The sequence below is a fragment of the Pelophylax lessonae genome (assembly GCF_965119305.1).
Source record: "Pelophylax lessonae genome assembly, chromosome: 3".
Classification (NCBI taxonomy): domain Eukaryota; kingdom Metazoa; phylum Chordata; class Amphibia; order Anura; family Ranidae; genus Pelophylax; species Pelophylax lessonae.
In genome coordinates this window covers 88,048,956-88,075,819 of record NC_138770.1, presented here as the reverse complement: position 1 = coordinate 88,075,819, position 26,864 = coordinate 88,048,956, and the positions used below count along the sequence as shown (strand labels likewise).

The 26,864-nt window shown below is 43.9% G+C and overlaps 1 protein-coding gene across 2 annotated transcripts in view; it reads left to right on the top strand.

Moving 5' to 3' along the window:
• The window catches only part of LOC309551306 (cytochrome P450 2C18-like), a 160,157-nt gene that overhangs the window by 59,046 nt on the left and 74,247 nt on the right, over nt 1–26,864 (top strand). Inside the window, exons 9-10 of one of the 2 annotated variants that reach the window (XM_082251839.1) lie at nt 12,195–12,336; nt 15,344–15,769. The exons of the other annotated variant lie outside the window; for it this stretch is intronic. Of the exons in view, the coding sequence (XP_082107965.1) occupies nt 12,195–12,336; nt 15,344–15,522 (321 nt within the window). The 3' untranslated portion in view covers nt 15,523–15,769. Of the gene's footprint in view, nt 1–12,194; nt 12,337–15,343; nt 15,770–26,864 lie in introns of those variants that run through there. 2 annotated transcript variants of the gene reach the window in all.

Below are 26,864 nucleotides of genomic sequence, written 5' to 3'. Positions count from 1 at the left end.
CCATAGCTGCCCCCCTTACTGCTATGACTAGGAAAGGCACCAATTGCAAACTGTGACCCTCTGAAGCAGAATCAGCTTTCCAGCTTTTAAAGGCAAGGCTCCAATTCTTCAGCATCCAAACTCTGATCTCCAATAGGGATGATTGAACGGTTCGGATCCACCATCGGTTTGGCCCGAACATTGGGTGTTCGAGGTTCGGCCGAATTTAGAACTTTTTGCCCAAAAAGTTCGGAATTCGGCAACCAGAACCGACCAAAATGCAAACTGTCCAACCTGTGCTGCTAATAAAGTACCTCGCACATTGCCTGCTGGGCTATTACAACCGCTTCCTGCACCTCGCCAGCCTTGGACCCATTTAACTATGGACTTCATTACAGAATTACCCAAATCTGATGGCATGACTGCTATATGGGTTATAGTGGATCGCTTTTCAAAGATGCCCCATTATGTACCACTCTCTGGATTACCTGAAAGTGGAAGCTCTGTCTACTGTGGGGTTGATTAGCTCTGTGGTGGGCGTGGATGACCCCTTGGGGGGATTCATTATACAGGGAGATAGCCGAGAAGTGGTTGCAAACAACAGTATGGTTTATTCATGCAATTTTTCTTCACCAGACTGCAAGCTTCAAAAACAGTATAATTCAAAATAAACATAAATAAAATAAATTCTTGCCACTGTGGGCGGCTACCTTCTCACATACAGGAACCTACCTACGGAGTCTGTCTCCAACCTACTGTTGGGCAAACTTTGCTGATCCTACAGCAAACACTCAATAGTCCATGTTTTTTCTTCACACAACAAATGTCCATTGAACATGTCCCTTTTCCTCTTCACATTGAACATGTCCCTTTGCTTGTCTCTTCACATAGCAAACAGTTCATTTATTTCTTCCACATAGAAATAGTTCATTTTCTCACCTTGAGAAGTCTTCAATCTTGATTAATTTCCCCTTCACACAGGAAATGTCCATTGGTTTCTTTTCACAGAGAAACGATCCAAAACCTCACCTTGAGTAGTCTTCACACTTTTTTACCCTCCTCAGCGCACATCGCTCCAGGAGGTCTTCCCCTCCTATGCTCACACAGCTTCAGGGGGCACCCATCTAATTGTCCTCCGCTACCCACACGGCGTCAGGAGGCAGCAATCCTTCTCCCAGGCTCTCACAGCGTCGGGAGGCACACATCTGACTGTCCTCCTCTCCCCAGCCCACACAGCGTCAGGAGGCAGCAATCCTTAGACTTCCTTTGGACAAATTATAGAGGCCTTAACTTCCTCATTCCGAACAGCTGAAGGCCTTTCAACTTCCTTAAGCCGTTCTGGCTATCTCTGCAGCCGACACCCTATAGTAATTGGTGAATTTTCTAAACCAGGTGGAAATGTATCTCCTGTCTGTGACTACATCCACAGATTTACCTGATTTCCTGTCACATACCCCCCCTCTTGTTTCAACCCTAGGGTTGGGACACATATTTCCAGGCACGCATGTGTCAGGCACTGCTCTTGCCTCTCACTGATAAGCCTCTTAGTATCTTCAAGCTTCAGGATGAAACTGTTTCTGTCATCTTCATTGACAGATTTCTCATAAATGCCACACAGTTTGTCTCTTATCTCATATACATCTTCTTCAACTGCGTTTTTGCCATTTCGTTCCTTCTCAAGTTTGTCCTGCATAACCGTCTGTCCTATCCGCCATGGAGGACCGTGATCCATAGGCAACTCAATTGTGCTAGTCTTAACCGCCTTAGCGGTAAACCCGAGCGTGACTCGGGGTAGGAATTTTCTGCTATTAGCGGTATCCCCGAGTCACGCTCGGGGTCAATGGGCAGAGCGTGCAGACAGCGCAGCGGAGCTTCTCTTACCTTATCCTGGCGATCCAACGATGAGCTCTCATTGCTGTGACCGCCAGCGAGATCTCCGCCGCTCGTCTGTCGGTAGGAGGACTTCCTAGTTCCGTTCCCTGCAGCAGCAATGCTGCATGGGAGCGGAACTAGGGAGGGAAATTCAAAAAAAAAAAAAAAAAAAACGTTGCACAAAACACATAACACATTTTATATTATATATATGCATATATGTATATGCATATATGTATATGCATATATATATATATATATATATATATATATATATATACATATGCATATATATATATATATATATATACCTATATACACACACACATATATATATATATATATATATATATATATATATATATATAAAATTATGTTATTGATTCGATTATAATTCATGCGTTAATATAGCGCATGAATTATAATCTAATCAATAATATAATTTTATTATATATATTATATATTAAATAATAAAATAATATTATTGATTCGATTATAATTCACTTGTTTGTGTTTCAAATTTATCACATCTGGGATGTCTACTAGAGACTTGTTTTGGTCAGGTTTAAGTCAGTAATTACTAAGAATTGTAGGCCTATAATACATAACGCCAAATTTCCATGAAAAGAATTGTACCGCTTTTGGAACAGAATTCCTGACAGAATCATACCGCCAGGGAGGTTAAAGTCTTCAACATTCTTGAGCCGCCTCTCTCTGCAATCAATAAATGATTTCCACAAAACTTTGAGAACCTCTGCTTCACTTGTCTTTGTTCCAAGAAATGCCTTCTTGAGCTTGGCTTGCTCTAAGATGCTGTGCAGAAGGCCTTCCATTTGCGACAACAGGCGGTCACACATTTCTTCAAAGTGACCCTTGTTCCTTTTTCCAGAGACATCATCAACTTTCCTTCCACCAACACATGGGTCAAAGGCACCAACACAGTCTATTACAGGTTTCTTCAATGCACCTTCTGCTATTGCACTACTTTTCCCTTGTAGCTCCTTTTCTTTATCTGAACTCCACATGGAATGTATCTCAAGATCACGATCAAACTTCTGCCACCTGTCTTTTACCAGTTCCATTTTGGAAATATTCCCTGAAAGGCACTTATTCATTTGCTTCACGTTTTCACCAACAGCCTTAGTTTTCTCCACTAGGTGGTGTTTGCTTTTTTCTCCAAGATTTATATCACTTGCCTTAGTTTTCTCCACTAGGTTTTCAGCCTGAACTGAGAAATCATCACATTTCTTACACAGCTCCTTTGTTTGCTGAAGCTCTAATGATACATTTTCCAGTGCTTGAAGTTTTTGAAGGAACTGTTTATTCCAGAGGGGTGATTCAAGCAACATGTCATCAAATTTCTGATACTCACTCAGGACAGACCCCAAAACATTGATCCTTTTAAAAACTGCATCAGGCACACTATCCCCTCTTTGGGACAGATCCTCTGTTGCCTGGAATTCCTCTTCAAGTTCTTCCAACTGAATCTTCACCTCTTCTACTTGCTGTTCTAAGGCTCGCTTAGACTTTTCTAGCTCCTGAACGCTTTTCACAACATCATCCTTGGAGCTGACCAAATCTTCCATTTCTGTACGCAGCTGTTTGTTAACTCTTTCTAGTTCAACCTTACACTCTAGAGCTTCCTCCAAGGAGCGAGCCAAGAACAGGGCTTTGCTCTCTTTATCACGCGCCTCCGCTTCTGCACGGTCGCGTTCTTCTGCATATTTTGCCGACACAGTCTTCTCCTCACGAAGCATCTGATCAGACTTCTTTTTCACATCTTCAACACACTCTAATGAACCAACGCTTTCTTCCATGCATTTTTTCATATCCGCTATCTGAGCTTGCAATGTTGCAACTTGCTCTGATAGGTTTTTCTTTGCTTCCTCCTCCTCTTTTAATTGTTCCAGGACACCATTTTTCTCATCTTCCATTTGTTTGAGCTTTGTGCTAAAACTCAGCCTTTGACACCTCTCTTCCTGTAAGAGTTCCTGAGTGTCTTGCAGCTGCGATTCCAAGATAGAGAAATCTTTGGCAATTTCTCTAGATTTGCTGTCTGCTTGAGAAAGCTGATTTGTGACATTGTCCAACTCAACCTGCAGTCGGTTTACCTTCTCTGACAGCTTAGCACACAATCGGTCACCTTCTGACACCTTGACTTGCGATTCCTGCAGCTGTGCCTCTACTTTTTTTTCTTGTGTTCAGAATCTCCTTTTCCCTGCATAAGAGCCTTCACCTCATTGGCTAGTTCCTGGGAATGAGAATGTAATTCTGCCACACAGGCTTCTTTCTCCTTTAACTGCTGCTGGACACGTTGGGCTTCATCTTTCCAACTTTCACAGTCAGCACGTAATTCATCTACCACATTGCTCAAAGTGGTGAGCTCATGCACAGTACTCAGTAATTTAGCCTCTCTCTCGTTTTTCTCCTTGTAGCTGAGAGACAATGTCGTTTTCAGAGCGACATTCTGTTCCTGCACATCCTGCAGGTCTATTTTTGTAGCTTCCAAAGACTGAAGACTTTTTTCCAGCTGATTGCGCAACTCCAACATATCACCCTTACTTTGTTTCTGCAAAGTCTGAATTTCAATTTCCTTTTCCATGAGGATTGTATCTTTCTCCATTATAGTCTCTCCACGTTTTTGCAACTCGGAAAAAAGAAGAGCAGTGGATTCTTCCCACTGTAACACCTGAACCTGCAAGTTTCTATGCTCCATCCTAAGCAACTCCAGGGTGTGTTCCTTTTCTTCCATTTTCCGTTGCAAGGCATCCATCTCAGCCCTGCACACATACTCGGTTTCCTCCAAACCGATGGCCTCCATTGGCTGCTGGTGTCTGTTTCCAGCCTGCCATGCTCTCTTGGTGAGCCTTTTGTTGAGCTGCAAAGCTCCGCTGAAATATCCGCATTTGCCTCAGTGTTGCTAGGGACAACAACCTTTCTCTTTAGCAGATTCTGTTCAGGCATGGGCGGGGCCCGTTCAGGTGGTAACATCCCCTCCATCCATAGAATTCGGTCTCTCATTTCAGCTATCTTTGCATCTTTCAGGCGTTTTGACCGCCCCATCTTCAATAACTCCACAATAAATTTTTCACAGTCCAGCAAAACATTTTGAGACCACTGTCTCTTCAAAGCAAGTAGCTTTTCTCTTTCTTGCAGGATCTCCTTTCCTGCGCACACAGTTTGTGCAGTCTCATGCACCAGACAAAGTTCATCAAAAATTTTGAGACCACTGTCTCTTTAAAACAAGTAGTTTTTCTCTCTTTCAGGATCTTCTCTCCTGCACACACAGATTTTGCAATCTCATGCACCAGACAAAGTTCATAGAACATATGCACTTCTTTGCAGGGATCTCTGCTTCTGCCCTCATCCTCCACCATATGTGGGGTTGATTAGCTCGGTGGCGGGCGTGGATGACCCCTTGGGGGGATTCATTACACAGGGAGATAGCCGAGAAGTGGTTGCAAACTGGTTGTTCATGCAATTTTTCTTCACCAGACTGCAAGCTTCAAAAACAGCATAATTCAAAATAAACATAAATAAAATAAATCCTTGCCACTGTGGGCGGCTACCTTCTCACATACAGGAACCTACCTATGGAGTCTGTCTCCAACCTACTGTTGGGCAAACTTTGCTGATCCTACAGCAGACACTCAATAGTCCATGTTTTTTCTTCACACACAAATGTCCATTGAACATGTCCCTTTTCCTCTTCACATTGAACATGTCCCTTTGCTTGTCTCTTCACATAGCAAACAGTTCATTTATTTCTTCCACATAGAAATAGTTCATTTTCTCACCTTGAGAAGTGTTCAATCTTGATTAATTCCCCCTTCACACAGAAAATGTCCATTGGTTTCTTTTCACAGAGAAACGATCCAAAACCTCACCTTGAGTAGTCTTCACACTTTTTACCCTCCTCAGCGCACATTGCTCCAGGAGGTCTTCCCCTCCTATGCTCACACAGCTTCAAGGGGCACCCATCTGATTGTCCTCCGCTACCCACACGGCGTCAGGAGGCAGCAATCCTTCTCCCAGACCTTTCCTTTTCCACTACTTCAGCCTTCATCTGGTGTACCAGCAGCAGATCAACGGGTGAAGAATATCTTGCTACACTGGAAAAAGATTTGCTTATTGCTACGGAAGTCAGCAGGCAGATATGAACGTTTCTCCAACAGACGACGACGTCATATACCTCCATATGCGGTGGGGACAGAGTTTGGCTGTCTACCAAATACATAAGACTGAAGCAACCCTCTACCAAATTAGACCCTCGATTCATTGGTCCTTTTAGGGTAATTGCTAGAGTCGGACCAGTCTCCTATCGTTTGAAATTGCCCTCCTCACTCCGGATACACCCTGTGCTCCATGTTTCTCTCCTTAAAAGGGCAATCTTCAATCGTTACTCCAGAACTCAAAAACTACCTCCTTCTGTTCTTGTTGATGGACAACATGAGTTTGAAGTCTCTAAGATTCTGGATTCTAGAAGGCGGGGTTGTGGCCTACAATATCTGGTTCATTGGAAAGGATACCCCATCACAGACCGTTCCTGGGTTCCAGCTAAAGATTTGCATGCCCCTGCTCTCATCCAAGACTTTCATGCCTCTTTTCCTTCTAAGGCTCGCTAAGCCCCCGGAGGGGTCCATTGGAGAGGGGGTCCTGTCAGGTACCTAGGTGTCCTTGAACTGGGAGCTTCCCTGTTCCATAGCTTGCAGCCTTATCTGCTGTGCCACAAAGAAGCTCTGGAGTTTGTGCAGTGATTTTCCAGCCTGATGCTTTACTTTTGGACTCACTAGCTCCACTTGCTGCCAGCTGTAAACAATGTACAATTTAAACAGCTGTGATCAATGTACAATTTACTCAGCTTTCAAAAAGCAGCACTTCCTGTTCCTCAATGCCCGTTTGGAATATCTTCCTGTTCCTGGGTGTGCTGCTTGCTCTTTGATAGACTTTCGTGTATGAACTTTTGCCTGTATTCTTGACCCCTCTTCAGCCTGCCGAATCTGTACTTCCCCGCCAGCTTGTGTATGACTTCTGCCTGCCTGACCATTCTTTGGATTACGTTTGGATACCGCTTTGCCCGATCTGTTGCCGGCCTGATCCCTGACTACGTTTATGCCTGAATCCTCAGCACTCAAACTCCACTTTACCTAACAGGTACCTAACAACTCCCTTTACTATCACTGCCCGTGTGCTGAAACCCGTCCGCTGACTCTAGGCACTGGAGTGGTCCCCTTCCTGGGCAAGCTTCCCTGTACTCACGGACACTGTTTTTCCAGAGTTGCTCTGCCTTTACCTCCTCAGTCAGCTGCACTGGACCTCTAGGTTCAGCCACACCACTGATTTACTAGGCCGACTGCCTGTGACCACCTTTCCTTCCTTGCAGGAGGAGAGACAGCCGTCAGCCTCCTCCTGGGACTTCCTGCCAAAGACGCCCTGTCACATGTGCCCTTTGCTTTTATGCCCAATCCCAGGATGCACTGCGGTTGTGCCCTCCCACTGGAACAGCCACAAAAGCCTGTGGGTCACTGTCTGGATTTCCTCCACTGTTCAACAGGCTCCCTTATTGGATACAGTGGGGACACTCCCCCAGACCAAGTGAATCATACATGGACACATGCAACAGGCAAAACTAGAAATCCTGCTCCCTGATAAGCAGACAGAGCAACTATGGTTTTCATGCTGCTTTCCTGTTAAGCAGAAATGCCAAAACCATATCTACTATCTAGCACCTGACTAGGAAGGTGCTACACATAATACATACAGTGATATAAATAACGGATAAAAAGTGCATAATGTGCCAACATGTTTTGCGGCCTATATATTCCGCTTCTTTGGGGCTTCTGCCATCCGTATACACTTCACAGACATCTAATACATACCTTTTATCCTTTATACATTATTGATGTCATTGTATGTATTATGTTTTTATGGGCCCCATGTCTGCTCATGGCCCTACATACTAGGAGGTTGTTTATATATGACTATGGATAAATGCATTTTTGTACTTTTCTAATAAGTTATTGATATGATTGTTCTTTCATTTGGGAGTCGCCATTTAAAAGCCCAATATATGCGGGGTTAGATTAACCTCTTGCTTTCCGGTTTTTCATATGTTGTGTAATATATTGTGATAGGACAACAGGCTGACATACAGTAGTAAATTTAACCACTTGCCAACCGCCACACGACTATTTACTGCAGCAGTCAGCCGCTTACAGGTGAAGTGACGTAGGGGTACCTAGCTCGCCCACGAGCCTGTAGGGGGCGAGCACGCGCCGGCGGCAGCGCGCTCCCACCCCACTGGTTCCCCGGGGAGCCAGCGCCTGTGACCGGCGGCTCCGATGGCCGCCGGCCACTCGTGATCTCCCACAGGAGAGGGTGAAAGACAGAAAGTAATCACAGAGGCTATGCAATCCTGCTATGTAGGATCGTATGTCTCTGTGAATACATCACAAGCCATGCCCCCCGACAGTTAGAATAACGCCCCTAGGGACATACTTAACCCCTTGATCACCAGTAAAGTTAACCCCTTCCCTGCCATTTTGACAGTAACAGTGCATATTTATAGCACTGATTACTGTAGTAATGTCACTGGTACCTCCAAAAGTGTTAAAAATGTCAGTTAGAGGTCCGATCTGTCCGCCGCAAAGTTGCAGTCCCGCAAAAAAAAATTGCAGATCGCCCCCATTACTAGTTAAAAAAAAAAAACAATAAAAAATTACATAAATCTTTTCCGTAGTTAGTAAACGCAATAACTTTTGCGCAAACCAATCAAAATTATGCTTATTGCGATTTTTTTTTTTACCAAAAATATGTAGCAGAAAACAAATTGGCTTAAAATGTTAAAACATTTTGATTTTTACATTTTTTTTTTGAGAATTTGAAAAATTTGAAAAATATTGTTATTTTTTCAAAATTGTCGCTCTTTTTTTGTTTATAGCGTAAAAAATAAAAATCACAAAGGTGATCAAATACCACCAAAAGAAAGCTCTGTTTGTGGGAAAAAAAGGATGTCAATTTCATTTGGGTACGGCATCGCACTACCACGCAATCGTCCGTTAAAGTCACGCAGTGCCGAATCGCAAAATAGGGCCTTGTCTTTGAGCAGCAAAAATCCTCCGGGGCTTAAGTGGTTAAAAGTAATACCGGGGAGTCATTTTTGGTAGAAAAATGGTATCTGAAGGCTCACAGTGAAGGAAATGAAGTAAGCTTTAAAGTAGAACTATAGGCAAAACTTTTTTATTTTTTATTTTGTATAGAGCAAGGAAGTTATAGCCTTTGTAAGATTTTTATTTCCTATCTGTGTCCCATTGTGGAGATTTCCCTTCACTTCCTGGCCCATAGCCAAACAGGAAGCAAGTGGAAATTACTGCAAATTAACCACTTCAGCTCTGGAAGGTTTTACCCCCTTAATGACCAGGCACTTTTTTGTGATTCCGCACTGCGTTACTTTAACTAACAATTGTGTGGTCGTGCAATGCTGTACCCAAATATAACTTATGTCCTTTTTTTCCCACTAAATAGAGCTTTCTTTTGGTGGTATTTGATCACCTCTGCGGTTTTTAGATTTTGAGCTATAAACAAAAAAAGAGCGACAATTTTGAAAAAAAAAACAAAACCATTTTTTTTACTTTCTTCTATAAAACATTCCCAATAATTTTTTTTTTTTTAATCTAATTTTTTTTATAAGTTTAGGCCAATTTGTATTCTGCTACATATTTTTGGTAAAAAAAATCCCAAAAAGCGTATATTAATTGGCTTGAGCAAAAGTTTTAGCATTTCCAAATTATGGGATAGATTTTTGGACTTTTTATTTTTATTATTTTTTTTTTGTTTTTATTAGTAATCAGCGATTTAATTATTTTTTTAGCGGGACTGCGACATTGCAGCGAACATATCAGACCCCTAACTGAAATTTTTAACACTTTTCGGGGAGACCAGTGACATTACCCCACTTCTGGACCGGAAGGATTTACGCCCTTAATGACCAGGCCGTTTTTTGCGATTCGGCACTGCGTTACTTTAACGAACAATTGCGCGGTCGTGCGACACTGTACCCAAATAAAATTGATATTTGTTTCCCCCACAAATAGAGCTTTCTTTTGGTGGTATTTAATCACCTCTGCAATTTTTATTTTTTGCGCTATAAACAAAAAAAGAGTGACAATTCTGAAACGAAAAAATATATATATATATATTTTTCACTTTCTGCTATATAACATTGTTGATCAAGGGGTTAAATGTAAGCCTAAATGTGCTTGCTAACTGTGGAGGGCTTTGTGATATATATATATACATATACTGCTCTAAAACAATGAAAGGAACACTTTGTAAACACCTCAGATTTCAATGTCTATACTGATATGGACTGTGTAATGTGTTAGGAACGAAAGGATGCCACATCGTTTGATGGAAATTAAAATGATCAACCTACAGAGGGCTGAATTCAAAGACACCCCAAAAATTAAAATGAAAAAAATGATGCAGCAGGCTAGTCCATTTTTCTGAAATTTCATTGCAGCAACTCAAAATGGTACTCAGTAGTTTGTATGGCCCCACGTGCTTGTATGCATGCCTGGCAATGTCGGGCCTGCTGCTAATAACACAACAAATGGAGTCCTGGGGTATTTCCTCACAGATCTGGACCAGGGCGTCACTGAGCTCCTGAACAGGCTGAGGTGCAACCTGGCAGCGCCGGATGGACCGAAACATACTGTCCTAGAAGCGTTCTATTGGATTCAGGTCAGACAAGAATGGGGACCATGCATACTCTTGCCACATAGATCTGGAATTGTCGTGCAATGGGAGGAACCCAGGATCCACTACACCAGTGTAGGGTCTGACAATGGGTCCAAGGATTTCATCCTGATACCTAATGGCAGTCAGGGTGCCATTATCTAGCCTGTAGAAGTCTGTGCATCGCTCCATGGATATGCCTCCCCAGACTGTCACTGACCCACCACCACCCCGTAATGCTGAATGATGTTACAGGCAGCATAACATTCTCCACTGCTTCTCCAGATCCTTTCATGTCTGTTACATGTGCTCGGGGTGAATCTGCTCTCATCTGTGGAAAGCAGGGGGCGCCAGTGACAGACCTGCCAATTCTGATGTTCAATGGCAGATGCCAATCAAGCTCAACAGTGCCGAGCAGTGAGCACAGGGCCCACTAAAGAACTTTGGGCCCTCAGGCTACTCTGATGAAGTCTGTTTTTGATTGCTTGGTCAGAGACATTCACACCAATGGCCTGCTGGAGGTCATTTTGTAGGGCTCCGACCTTCTATGGCCCTATCCAGCTCTCCAAGAGTAACTGCCTGTCTCCTGGATTCTCCTCCATTCTCTTGAGACTGTGCAGAGAGACACAGCAAACCTTCTGGCAATGGCACGTATTGATGTGCCATCCTGGAAGAGTTGGACTGCCTGTGCAACTTCTATAGGGTCCAGGTGTCGCCTCATGCTACCAGTAGTGGCACTGACCCTAGCCAAATGCAAAACTAGTGAAAAACAACCAGAAAAGATGAGTAGGGAGAAAAAATGTCAGTGGCCTCCACCTGTAAAACCATTCCTGTTTTGGAGGTCGCCTCATTGTTGCCCATCTAGTAAACCTGTTGTTAATTTAATTAACGTCAAAGCAGCTGAAACTGATTAACAACCCCCTCTGAAACTTAACTGACCAGATCAAAATTCCAGGAGTTTAATTAACCTTCCTTGCGGTATTCCCGAGTGTGCCAAGAGCGGTAACCCCGAGCCACACTCGGGGTACCGCTAGGAAGATCACTGGATCCTGTAAGAGAGGGTACTCACCTTGTCCCCGGTATCCAGCGATGTATCCCGGCAGTGTGCGGTGGCTGGAGCTTCCTCCCGATGCTCTGTGCCCCGGCTTCTGTCTCCTGCAACGTGACGCTCGCAGGGGGCGTGGAACTGGCGGCAAATTCAAACAGTAAAACACACAAACACACTGATATATTTCAAAACAAAATAAATTCACATATATATATACACATACTTGAACTTATTTATAGTCATTTATTATATTATAATTTATGATTTTGTGTTTCAAACTTTATTATACTCGAGATGTTATAAAAAAGAACGCACAGTAAAAAAAAAATCATATGTAAATAGTTGGTTTGGGCTGCTCATTCTTAAGAATTACATGCAAAATAATGGTACCGCTTTCAGCACCTAAAATCGGAAAGAATCATACCGCCAGGGAGGTTAGCTTGATGCTATACTCTGATTAAAAAGTGTTTCTTTAAATTTTTTTGAGCAGTTTATATAAATAATATATATATATTTTTTTTTTAAAATTAACATCTAGTTTGTAATTACTTTCTTCTAGGGAACCACTATTGTTCCATTGTTGTCCTCCATATTGAGAGACAAAGCTTACTTTGAAAAGCCTGATCAGTTTTATCCAGAACATTTTCTTGATGCCGAAGGAAAGTTTAATAGGAATGATGCATTCCTACCCTTCTCAGCAGGTAACTTACAACAGAACTTTCCAGACAGAAACATAGAATGAACCTTTAAGGATAACATATAGGGTTTGTCATTCCAAGCTGTGTGCAAATGTGCAGTCTCTAGAGTTCTGTATTCTATTCTGGCTTCTCTATCTAGTGAGTCAATGAAGAAAGTGTACAATTCAGAGTTTTCTCACTTTACTGGCTGATGGTCCTAAAAACCTGCTTAACCACTTCCATACCGGGCCATTATAAAATGACGCCGGCAGGAAGTCTTTACCGATCCGGGCGGACGTCATATGATCTGGGGTGAGGCTCGTCCCTCGGACTGAGCCCATCCCCGATCAAGGTAAGCAGCCAATGAAATTGGCTGTTTACCACGTGATCGGCTGTCAATCACAGTCACTAGCCGATCAAAGTACCTGTCATTAGCCCATCAAAGTATCTGTCACTAGCCCATCAAAGTATCCAAGTACCTGTCATCAGCCCATCTGGTACTCTGATGACAGGTTCTCGGGTACTCTGATGGGCTGGTGACAGATATTTGGGTACTCTGATGACAGGTACCTGTCATCGGAGTACCCAAGTACCTGTCATCGGAGTACCCGAGTACCTGTCATCGGAGTACCCGAGTACCTGTCCCCAGCCCATCAGGTACTCTGATGACAGGTACTCAGGTACTCTGATGGGCTAATGACAGGTACTCGGGTACTCTGATGGGCTGGTGACAGGTATTCGGGTACTCTGATGGGCTGGTGACAGGTATTCGGGTACTCCGATGACAGGTACTTGGGTACTCTGATGACAGGTCCTCGGGTACTCTGATGACAGGTACTCTGATGGGCTGGTGACAGGAACTTGGGTACTCCGATGGGCTGGTGACAGATACTCGGGTACTCCGATGACAGGTACTCAGGTACTCTGATGACAGGTACTCGGGTACTTTGAGTACCTGTCATCATAGTACCCGAGTACCTGTCATCATAGTACCCGAGTACCTGTCATCAGAGTACCCGAGTACCTGTCTCCAGCCCATAAGAATACCCAAGTACCTCTCTGAAGCTCATCAGAGTACCCAAGTACCTCTCTGAAGCTCATCAGAGTACCCAAGTACCTTTCTGAAGCCGATCAGTGTACCCGAGTACCTGTCTGCAGCCCATCAGAGTACCTGAGTGCCTGTCTGCAGTCCATGCCTCCTAGATTATGTGTTGGGGTGTTTGCTTTCCAAAATGGTGTCATTTTGTGGGGGTTTCCATTGTCCTGGGGTTCCAGGGCCTTCAAAAGTGTGATTGATTGTAATGAAATTATATTATGCCCCTAGAACATGAATGTTGAACATGAATAGAATGTGGTATCACCATACTCAGGAGGAATAGCAGAATGTATTTTTGGGTGTCATTTTTGCTATGTACATGCTATGTGTTAGAAATATCTTATAAATTGACAACTTTGTGTAAAAAAAAAAAAAAAAAATTCTTTCCACATTTTCCAAAAACCTGTGGAAAAAAATGACATGTTCAAAAGACTCATTATGCCTCATAGAATATACATTGGGGTGTTTGCTTTCCAAAATGATGTCATTTTGTGGGTAATTCCCTTGTCCTGGTGCTCCAGGGCCTTCAAAAGTGTGATGGGTCGTTAGGAAATTATATGTGTAATTTATGCTCCTAGAACACCTGACGGTACTCCTTGCATGTTGGTCCTCTGTATGTGGCCAGGCTGTGTAAAAGTCTCACACATGTGGTATTGCCATATTCAGGAGGAGTAGTAGAATGTATTTTGGGGTGTAATTTCAAGTATGCATATACTGTGTGTGAGAAATAACTTGTTATTTTGACAATTTTGTGTTAAAAAAATAAATACAATTATTTCTTCATTTTCCCAAGAATTGTGGGAAAAAATTACAGCTTCAAAAAACTCACCATGCCTCTTACTAAATGCCCTGGAATGCCTACTTTCCAAAAAGGGGTCATTTGGGGGGTATATGTACTGTCCTGACATTTCAGGGCCTCAAGAAATGAGATAGGCCGTCGGTACATCAGGTGTGATCAATTTTCAATGATTGGCCCCATAGCTTGTAGACTCTATAACTTTCACAAATAATAACCACTAATTTGGGTTATTTTTACCAAAGATATGTAGAAGTATAAATTTTGGCCAAAATTTATGAAAAAAAATACTTATTTGCAAAATTTTATAATAGAAACTAAAACAATTTTTTTTTCAAAATTTTCGCTCTTTTTCACTTATATCGCAAAAAATAAAAAACCCCGTGGTGACTAAATACCACCAAAAGAAAGCTCTATTTGTGTGAAAAAAATGATAAAAAATTTGATTGGGTACAGCGTTGTATGACTGAGTAATTATTATTCAAAGTGTGAGAGCGCTGAAAGCTGAAAATTGGTCTGGGCAGGAAGGGGGTGTAACTGCCCTGTATGGAAGTGGTTAAGCACCTTATTGCATACTCATTTAAATAGGCATGGCCATTAAACCCATGGTGTCTGTATGAACATTATGTTTGGATAGCCATCCTCTAAGAAGTGTAGTATAGTCACACCTCGCCTATGATAGTGCAGACACTGGAGTTGCCTATCCAATGTCTCTGTTGATTTTCTCATTTGACCCAAAGTACCACTGATCTGTGAATGTTTACAGCATATGTAAAAGTAAACATTTCACAAACCTGGACAATTAAAACAAACCATATGGTGAAAAAAAATTACATAAACAGAGATAGCCTTAAAAAAAACTGCACTACAATACTTGAGATTGGTCCCACACCCTTTTTGAGCCTCTATTGGTCAGGGAGACTGGCCATTACAGTAAAGGACCAAAAGGAACGTTCCAGAGGTGGGATGGCATGGTCCAAGTACAAATTTTACATTAAAATTTGTGATTTTTTTGGGTAACATTCAGCTGCCTGTATTATGTATTTATGTGTAGCATGGCCAGCATGAAGTACACATTGCAATTTTTTTTTTTGATCAGAAATGTTTTCAGCAAGTCTCATTTATGTTTTTCTTCTTAGGTAAGAGAAGTTGTGCTGGGGAAAGTTTGGCCAAAATGGAACTGTTCCTCTTCTTCACCACACTGCTGCAAAACTTCACATTCCAGGCTCCACCTGGAACTATTGTGGACCTCACTCCTGCACTGAGTTCTACAAATGCTCCTTTGCCTCAGGAAATCTGTGCTATACCCCGAAACTAAAATCTTCCTCCAAGACAATTTGTTGGCGTGCTTCTTCATCCACACAACAGGAGTGACAGCAATATCGTCATAACAAATGGTGTGAAGTATCCAAAAACAAGACTATGTTGTCTCTCTGGATATTGTTGTACATTACCAGAACTGTTTTTTGGAAAATATGATTGTTGCAATAATTATTGGATTTGCTGTGGACTGTTGTCATACTACAGCATAGCTGGACAAATTTTGGAAACTGGATGGCCAATGCGTCTGGAAAATACCAGCTGATGCCTAACTTTTTTAACATTTATTATTAGCTGAAAGGTCACACAGAAGATGGAGAGAAATGTATAAGATAATAACATCTTAACAACTTAAACAGTACACTTAAGCATTGACATTTTTGTTTTATGTTTTGTAAATATGTGTTTTTATTATGAGGACGTGCTTAATTCTCAAAATCTCACCTAAATTAAGGTGATGCTATTCTTCACCACCAGCCCTCTAGGAAGCACACCATACATCCAAGAAGGCTGTAGGGCCATAGGTGCCAAACTCTTGCACTATTTGCTGTTTGCCTGACTGCTGCTGTTATGTCTAAGGCGCCTGAGCAAATGTCATCAGCTTCAAGAAAGCAGTAAGAAAAAGCTAGTCATTGATGACATAAAAAAGTAAATGGTGGCACGGGACTGGAAAGCCAGGAGTGGACAGTGAAATGGGATCTGGAATTGTTTTTTACTACTGGGCCAGTATTAAGTCTTTAAAAGTTAATAGATAAAAGTGGATTTCATAATCCCAGATAGCAAGCAGTTTCTGCTGCAAGTTTGAAAATGACTTGCTAAGCTATTGTTAGACTTGCCAGGCTTCACAAGTTTGTGGCACAATTGCAGCAAGTCTGCATTGCATGACTCCAGATCAACTTTCTTTGCAAAAATTCTGCAAGTTCTGATTCAGTTATGTTGTACTAAAGTCATCCCACCACAGGGGTCACTATGACTGAATTTTCATGCTGTAGACTTGCAGAGCTCTTGGTGTAGACTCATCACTGCAACTTTGCTCTTGCAAGAGACTTGCCGTGAAAAGTTGCTAATTGGAAAAGTGTAATCTAGAACTTGTGCTTCAAATGCTCTGCAAGTGCACAATTGTGCCAGTGAAAATTTGCAGCAAGTTAACAGACTTACATTTCAACACTGTCCCAAATGTGTTATCTGCGATGCTGGCATTTAAAAAGAAGTGTAGGTGGAAGGTACTGTTTAACCTTGAAGATGCAGAAGAGACAGGCTGAGAAATGTTAATTATATTTCCTTTTACCCATCCACAGTTTATAACACTAGAAGGATTCCATGGGATTTTCTGCCCTCTGAGATATATTTCTCTCTCTCTCTCTCTCTCTCTCTCTCTCTCTCTCTCTCTCTCTCTCTCTCTCTCTCTCTCTCTCTCTCTCTCTCTCTCTATATATATATATATATATATATATATATATATATATATATATCACACTTGAGACCTTGTAACACTAACGAGTCGCATGACACTGGGGAGGGAAAATGGCTAATTGGGCCCAATTATGACATTTTCATGTAGGGGTGTATTCACTTTTGTTATTAGTGGTTTACAGTGGCGGCCGGTGCGTTGGGGGCGCAGGGGCGCCGCCCGCCCTATCCATGCGTCCGGCCCCCTAATCTACATGCGGGGCACCGGACGCATGAACTTCAATGTTTTTTTTTTTTTTCTGAAGCACGTGATTAGAGCCAGAGGCTTTAGTAGGCTTCAGAAAAGGGTGGACCCGGGGCGCAGAGCAGTGCGCCCCGAGCCCACCCATTGTGTGACAATAGCGAATGAATATTCGCTATTGTCACATGGATCCTCCTCCTGGCCAATCAGGAAGCGGGTCCGAGACCCGTTTCCTGATTGACCGAAAGGCGAAACCTTTGACATTGACCAAGTCGGAGGACTCTGGAGACGCGAAGGACTGAGGAGAAGCCGCTGCTGCATCAGGTAAGTGCACTGACTGGTCTCCCTGCACGCTGTGGTCTCCCTGCACGTCTGCATTGAAGGGGCACGCTGTGGTCACTCTACATTGAAGAAGGCACGCTGTGGTCACTCTACATTGATGAGGGCATGCTGTGGTCACTCTACATTGAAGGGGACACGCTGTGGGCACTCTACATTGAAAGGGGGCACGCTGTGGTCACTCTGCATTGAAGGGGGCATGCTGTGATCACTCTACATTGAAGGGGGCACGCTGTGGTCACTCTACATTGAAGGGGGCACGCTGTGGTCACTCTACATTGAAGGGGGCATGCTGTGGTCACTCTACATTGATGGGGGCATGCTGTGGTCACTCTACATTGATGGGGGCACACTGTGGTCACTCTGCATTGAAGGGGGCACGCTGTGGTCAATCTGCATTGAAGGGGGCACGCTGTGGTCACTCTGCATTGAAGGGGGCACACTATACTTTGATAACTGAAGGCCCCTTTCACAATTTTGTGACCTCAAAGTCATGCAATTTTTTGCCGCAAAGCAATGCTTATTACATTTTTCTGTTTGCGCCCCCCAAAATTTTTTTAGCACCAGCCGCCACTGGTGGTTTATACATTAATGGCTGTGTCTGGAGTTATTTTAAGGGGGACAGCAAATTTACACTGTTATACAAGCTGTACACTCACTACTTTACATTGTAGCAAAGTGTCATTTCTTCAGTGTTGTCACATGAAAAGATATAATAAAATACTTACAAAAAATGTGAGGGGTGTACTCACTTTTGTGAGATACTATATAGATATATATATATATATATATATATATATATATATATATATATATATATATATATATATATATATACTTATATACAGCTGCACCCTTTGGAATGATATGGATTTCTGCACAAATTGGTCATAAAATGTGATCTGATCATCATCATCTAAGTCATAACAATCACAGTCTTCTTAAACTAATAACAAACAACAAATTAAATGTTGCCATGTTTTTATTGAACACACCATGTAAACATGTTCCCCAGGTCAGGACCCAGACCCCCATACACTTTTTTGGGGCAATAACTTGCATTTAAGCATTCAAAATGAGGCCGTTTGATTTTCGATGTTCGAATCCCATAGACTTCAATGGGGTTCGTTTGTTTGAACAAACTTTTCCTCTGTTCGCGGTGTTCTTGTGCGAATCAAACCGGGGGTGTTCGGCTCATCACTACTCTTCATAATAAAATGATAATAATTTCAGGCAAGGCATAGATGAGGTGCTACTGAATTAGAGGTACCCATAGGCAGTTTGAAGATGCTGCTCTTAGATACCACTCTTAGTTTTAGATAGTATGGAAGGAAGGTTCACTTTAAAGATCCATTTACACTTTGCCATTCTTGTCGATTGCCTTAATGCACATGCAGGAATGTGAGCTGTGTCATGCATTAATATGCATTGTGATAAGGCAGCTTATTAATTTTTGCTAACCGCCATTCCATTTTGCTAACAACCAAAACAGACAAAAAATTACATGCAGCATTTTTCCCGACACAATGCACTGCAACAGACATTGGTGCCTTACAACCCGCTGTGGTGTGCTGCAATGCGCGTCAAAGCTTCATTGCCTCAAAATGAATAGTGCTGAAAACTGCAAATGCATGTAACTTTACAACAGTGCATCATAAAAGTGGGATTTGGTCTTAAGTGTCAGTTGAATCGTGCATGAACCCATACTCGAAGATATGCACATGCACACATACAATACGTTAGCATACAGACATTTTTGTGCCTATTTGTCTATTTAAAGCTGTGCAGGAGTCCAGAAGATCACTAAGTGGTCACCTGTTCCTGTTACCTGTGACCTGATTCCATGCATGTTTCTGTATTCTGACCCTGCTTGTTTGATTCCCCTTGCACCTCAAACCCTGTTGCTGACTCTGGCTTGTGACCCAACTTCGTCTCCTGCCTGCTATTCTGGTATCTTTTCGGTTTGCTGAATACTGACCTTGGCCTGGTCCTGACTCTGCTTTTAGTGCCCAAATTTATACCTCTGCTGCCTGGTTGTTGCTGACTTCTATCTGCTTGACCACACATCTAATATCCTGCATGTGCCAGTTGCCAGTTTTCCTGCTTCACATTCTTCAGTTATTCACCTGCTACAGTGTCTCCCGGCAAGGATTTCCTTCAGGCACTCTGTGCCCTGTTATACCCTGTAATAAATTCCAGGGAAAATAGGACAGGAGGTGTAAGGGAATAGTGATCGACGAACATCGGCCTGGGCGGTTCGCGAACGTCAGCCGCAAATTTTCTCAAAAGTCCGCGAACCGCAAGTTTGTGGCGGGCCCCATTGACTATAATGGGAGGCGAAATGTAAAAACCTTTAGGTAATATTTGCAGCCACAAACGACGTACAAGCTGTGCACAAATAGTCCCAGCACATGGACAATGTCATAACAGAAGTATTGCAATTGAAAAAGTTGCCCTAAATTTTTTTTATTTTATTTTTTTTTTACAGCAAAAAATTATTATTTTTTTTTCATAAATCAGCCAGAACTGACAGCAGCCGGTAAATACATGTCTAATACATATAGGGTCCATTCACACATCTGTAAAATGGGTCCGCATTCATTCCACAATTTGGCAGAACCTTTACAGACCCATTGTTTTTCATTTCCAGTCTGAAAAATTAGGCATTCACAGGATACAGAAGTAAGTGTCAGCCAGTATTGGCCCCAAAAATTAGCCCACATGGGTTTACCTGACAGCTAAAAATGTAGTATTCTGTGGCTGAAGGTACATTAGGCATTCACACAGGATACAGAAGTAAGTGTCGGCCTGTATAGGCCCCAAAAATTAATGAAAATGCCTTTTATGGCGCTGTATGTAGCAAAAGGACCAGGAATTGCTGTGGGTGGATGGCGGTCTGGCGGATATTTGTGGCCTGGCATGAGGAATTTCAATGAAACATGGTCTACTGGTCACATGTGTTGAATTCCTCAGAGATCCATGCCTGATTCATTTTTATAAATGTGAGGTAGTCTACACTGTCATGAGCTAGGCGAGTGCGATTATCGGTCACGATCTCCCCTGCTGCGCTGAACGTCCTTTCGGACAGGACACTGGATGGGGGCAAGCCAACAGTTCCATTGCAAATTGTTCAAGCTCTGGCCAGAGGTTGTAAGAAGAGGCTTGCTGTTCAGAGTTGTGTTTCTGTTCAATCCCGCCGGGACTTGGCGAATGCGCGAACGCGCGCACGCGCGCACGCACGCACGCAAACATGCAACATGACAGATGCTGGCGCCAAATAGGCTATTTAAACCCAGCCTTTGCTCAGCTCCAGTGCTGCTTTGTCTTCAGCCTTGTTGACCTGAACCTGCTACCTGTATCCTGTTTACCAGTACCAGACCCGGCTTGTCCTGACTATCCTCTGATCTCCGCCTGCACCGACCTCGGCTTGTCCCTTGACCTCCGCTCCAGTCTGCTCCTTCTGGCTCCTGTATGACCGTTTGGCTTCTGACCCGGCTTGTCTCACTACGCTCCTGCCACCAGCACCTGTTGCCTGCATACCTGCTCTGGACTTACCCGGCTATCCTTGTCTGTGGACTTCAGCCTGCTTCCAGCTACATCTGGCACTCGTGCTACTCTATACTCGGCACCTCCTGTCTGCACTATCAGGGGTCCCGAGTCAGAGGCGTAAGAGAGGCCTTCCTCACCGTTCAGGCTCACCTCCAGGTACGTGATAGAGGTCAAGCCTGCCCACCCAGTAGTCCAGGGGTTCATCACTCCTCAGAGCGTCCACATTGGCCGTTAACCCGATGTAGTCGGACACCTGACGGACACCTTTTTTTACTTGCAAAAGTTTTTTATTTCCAAATTAGGAACAAAAAACAATCAAGAACGGGTAACACATTCCAAACAAAGTGATAAAATAATAAATGTCCAGCCCCCCCCTTGTGGTAAGAAAACGACATGAGCACAAGGACGTTACAGAAAAATAAATAGATCTCAATGAAGAATAAACCTAGTGAGCCCATGACCAAGGTAATTGTCCAAGGGCCCTCTATATCAAATAAGAGCATAACAACAACAGTGAGTGAAAAGTCTTCATTGCCCGCTGTAATCACATTAGGGTGGCATCCCGCACTCCAACACTAACTGGTTGGTTCGGGCACCATAGGACTGGGCATAGGTGATACCTGTGAGATAGAAGGATAGCACGAACCAGGCAAGATACAAGTAAGGAGGGAAAGAACAGAAGAAACTAAGATAAAGAAGGAGTAAAGAATGTAGGAAAAGAGAGAAAAGTGTGATGCCGGAGTGGAATTAGAGAAGGGGGAAAAGAAGAGAAGACCCCAAAAAGAAAAGGAAGGAGTCCCCCCCCCCAGAAAATGTAGCTATGGTGAATGTGGGGTGATATACAGACATCAGGGCTCCCAGATTGTGTCAAATTCAGCCTGCTTGTCCCGGAAAATGCAAACTATCTTCTCCTGGGTCATGATCCAGGAGATCTTTTTCTTGGCTGCCGCCACAGAGATCGAGGGTGACTTCCACGCTCGTGCTAAGGTGAGTTTCACTCCCAACAGCATAAAGTGAAGCAGTTTCAAGCTGGGTTTCGGACCCTTCACTAGAGCGCTATTAAGCAAAGCAACTTCCGGAGATTTGGGAATTGCCAGCCCAGTAACTTTACGTAGCATGCTAAAAATGTTATTCCAAAAGCCTCGGATACGAGGGCACTCCCACCAAATATGAAGTAGGGAGCCCTGAAGTCCACAATCACTAAAACACAGGGAATCTGTTCCCGGGTACATTTTAGCTAGGCGGGTGGGTACAAGATACCAACGGGTAATAATCTTAACATTTGCTTCTATCAGAGACATGTTCAAATATACCTGTAAATGCCCTCTTAAAGATGGAGTTCCAGACGTCTGGCTCCCACGTCAACTCGAGATCCCGTTCCCATGACAGGGCATACTGGGGCTTCTCAGGCGAATCGATTAGGGCCCTGTAGATCAGCGAAATACCACCTCTCTGGACATGAGCTTGCGAGCACCAGCCTTCATATGATGTGGCCTGGGGTTCAGTGTCTGAACCTGCGACCAGGGAGGATAGAAAGTGTCTAATTTGATGAAGCCTGAAGTTCTCCGTAGGTGGCATGCCTAGTTTATTAATACAGTGTGTGACTGACAACGGCCCGCTGGGAGACAGGAAATGTCCTATCCTGAACAGCCCCTTGTCAGTCCATCATTGTAAAGCTTTTATGTTCATTCCCAGTGGGAAATCTGGATTGTTAAATACATGTGTCAGGGGTTTGTGAGCCGAAATGAGGGAGGGGTGTTTGTATAAGCTGTCACAAAGAGCAATAGAATGAGACAGGGTGGGTGACAATATAGGGGGTCTCCAACGAGGAGGAGACCAAACTAGGTAGTCTATGGTGTGGTTGGGGGTTGCTTGTCTTTCCATGTCAACCCAGTCAGGTCTACCACCCATGGCGTAGATGACCGAGAATTGCGCCAGTTGGGCCGCATGGTAGTACTTCCATAGTAGTGGTACCCCCAAGCCCCCCTGAAGTCGGCTTCTGATGAGGACCGTCCTCGGAATTCTGGGACCCTTATTACCCCAAATAAATCATGTGATGTTAGACTGAAGCTTTTGAAGTTTTGCCTTAGCTAGAGGTATGGGGAGGGAGCAAAATAAGTACAAGATCCTGGAGAGGAGGTTCATCTTGACCGAATGAACTCTTCCCAGCCAGGAAATGTTCCATCTACTCCAAAGTTCCATTTCATCGGATAGTTTTTTGAAAAGAGGAGGGTAGTTGGCTTGATATAGGGAATCAATGGAGACAGTTAAATTGACCCCAAGATACGGGATGGAAGAGGTGGCCCAATAAAAAGGGAAATGTTCCTGGAGAGTGTTTAATAGAGCGGGAGGAAGACTGACGTTCAGTGCGATGGACTTTGATAGATTGACCTGCAGGCCTGAGGCCTTCCCAAACTTCTCTAAGAGCCTGAGTAGGTTGGGGGCAGTAATAAGCGGGTCAGAGAGGAAGAGGAGAAGGTCATCTGCAAATAAGGCTCACTTGTGCTCCCGACTGCCACAGGTGATGCCATGAATTTTGGGATTACTTCTGATTGGAATAGCTAGCGTTTGGATAGCTATCGCGAAAATTAGGGAAGAAAGCGGGCAACCCTGTCTAGTACCTCGAAAAATCGGGAAAGCTTCCGAATAATGACCCTGCAGATTTACCTGTGCCTTAGGAGTGGAGTAAAGGGCCGCTAGAGTGTTTAAAAAGGAGGGTTCGAAACCCCATCTGTCTAGAATATCAAACACGTATGGCCACTCTACGGTATCAAATGCCTTTTGGAGGTCCAAGGAGAGGAGGAAGCCCTGCTGGGCTTTCCCACCATCCCAAGGAGCCCCCAAAAGAGAGATGATGTCCACAGCCCTGCGGATCTGATCTGGGCCCTGCCTGCCCGGCATAAATCCCACCTGGTCCTTATGGACATAGCGACCTATAAAGTCTGCAAGCCTATTGGCCATAACTTTCGTCATGATTTTTAAATCATTATTGATCAAAGAGATTGGTCTATAATTTTTAACATCGGAGGTGTCATTGCCAGGTTTTGCGATTACTGAAATGTACGCTGTGTTGGCGGAAGCCTCTATTTGCTTTCCCTCCCGGAGGGAATTGAAAAAGCGGGCCATATGCGGGGCAAACACCGGTCCAAACGTCTTATAATAGCCAGAGGAAAATCCATCCGGGCCAGGGGCAGATCCCTTTTTCAAATTTTTGATCACATCCAAAATTTCAAGATCAGAGATAGGGGATTCCACACTAGCCCTGTGGGCTTTAGATATAGTAGGGAGTGTCAAGCCATCCAGGAACCCTGTCCTGGCCTGATGGGACTGTCCCTGTTTAGATGTGTATAGCTGGGAGTAGAACTCATTAAATGCTGTCATAAGTTTTTGTGGGTTCTGAGTCAGGATGCCCTCCGAAGTCCTATTTTTAGGGAAAGCAAAAGTTCTAGGACGGGGAGATAATTTGGCTGCTAATCTAGGTCCTATGTTGTCATTATGGTAGTAAAATTGAGCGTTAGACCATCACAGGCTTTTTTCAGCCCTCGTGGTAAGGGCCATATTAAGGGATAAACGACTAGCCTCCAGTCGCTAATGTGAGGCTAATGTAGGCCTACTCCTGTGTGTCCTAGATAATTCCTGGAATTCCTGTTCGAGTTTGGAGACATCAAATTGGTTCTCCCGTTTGAGTTTGGCTGCCAACTGTATAAGCTTCCCCCGCATAACTGCCTTGTGTGCCGCCCATAAGGTCTCAGGAGATACGTCTCCCAAGTCATACAATTGGAAATATTCAGCAATATCTTTTTCCAACATGTTGCAGAGAGAGGGATTGCTGACTAATGATTCGTCCAGACGCCATCTAAACACCCCCATCCCGGTCTTGTGAGGTTAAGAAATCCAAAAGAACCATGGAATGGTCCGAAAGTGGGGAATCTTTAATAGACGCCTTCACTGCAAGGGGAACGTCTACTGAGGACAGGAAGATGTGATCAATCCTGGCAAATGTGCCATGAGGGGCAGAGAAATGGGTATACTCCCTGGAGGAGGGATTAAGCTCCCTCCATATATCTATGAGTCCGAGCGAGTGAAATTGTTTGGCTATAGTGAGACCGCGTTTGGGCGGACAAAGGTCACGTGCTCGCCTGGGGCTGGATTTGTCCAGCATTATGTCAAAGGATGTGTTTGAATCCCCCCCTAAGACAATTTTGCCCACAAGGTATTGAGCAAGTGTAGCCCACATGGAGACGAAGAACTGGGATTGTCCCTGGTTGGGAGCATAATATGAAACAAAGGTGTACTGAGTCCCTTCCAAAGTCCCTGATACCAGGATATATCTCCCTTCCGGATCCCTGACCTCTGACGTGGGTGAGAAGCCCATATGTTTAGAAAAAAAAATACCTACCCCCTTAGTCTTAGTCCCTGCGTTGGCCAGGAAAAATTGAGGGAATTTAGAATGAATGAATTTAGGTGTGTAAGACACAGGAAAATGGGTTTCCTGAAGCAGAAGTACGTCAAGTTTTTGGGAGTGGGCGTGTTGAAAATATTTCATTCTTTTAATGGGAGAGTTCAGGCCCTGAACATTGTAAGTGGCTATCTTAAGGGGAGCAAGAGAAGATTTACTTACAGCCATGTGTCCAGAGAGGAGGAAAACGCCATAGGAAACACTGACCCACCTGTTGACATAATCAGGAACACCGACTTGACCATCAGCAAACCATCAAACCTATTAAGGGATTCCACTCCAGCATCTAAGGAAAGAAGAAGCAGATGTGAGAAAACAGAACAGAGAAGAAGAAAAGGGGAAGAGGCTAGCCAACCCAAGGGCCCCTGGAGTAGTAAAGCCAGGGGGACCCCCTCAACCCCAGAGTCCTGGACAGGCCAGCCTAGTCCCAGACAATACGTGAGAATTTCTGACCGCATTGAATGCGGACAGACGTCTGACTCCGCACAGGGCAAACTGCACTGCATGGGGTCAGAGGGAAGCGCAAAGCTCGCGCCCCAGACCATTCCAGGCTCCAAACACAATATAACATTAGAAACAAAAAACAAGCATAACAGTCGACCCCCAACCTCTGCAACAAGTAAAACCTATAAAAGTAAATTGACAACCGGGCACAGAGGAGAGTGACGGTAAAAGGTGTCCCCTCCGGTAAACCCGTAGAGTTGAGGGGGGGGGGCCCCGGGTGGAGATGAAATACCCCTAAAGGGGGCAGCCGCCAAGCGCACCCGACCCCGGAACCACCCATCAACTCCCCGCCTTAGGGCGATAGTAAAGTAGGGACAGGGGGAGGGGGGGGGGCTAGCCGCATAATATCCTCCTTCACCTTGTAAAAGTGGGGTTTACCCACAATATCCCTGGGAAGATTATCTTTCCTGGGCGAGTGAAGGGCCCTGTGAGCCCTGTCCAGCTCAAGCCTATGTTCCGGAATGTTAGGAATGAGTGAGGCTATGAATTCCTGAACTGCAGCGAGGACATCTTGAATAGATTCGGGTAGCCTCCTGATGCAAAAATTGTAGCGCCTGGAGCGGTTTTCGAGGTCATCAATTTTAGAAATTGCTGCATCCAGGCGGTCATGAAGATCCTGAATACAGTCTCTGTTTTGGTTGGTCCTAGAAATCGTTTGATCCATTTTGGACTCCATGATTTAAATTCTGGTGCCCAGGTTTTGCAGGTCTGCTTGAATGGTGTGAGTAATTTGTGAGGCTGTTTGAGAATAGCCATCTGAAAGCATTTTAGAAAAGGCTGACATCATGCCATTAAAGTCCATAGAGGAGGCAGGGGGTGTGAGGCCTGAGAATGTAGA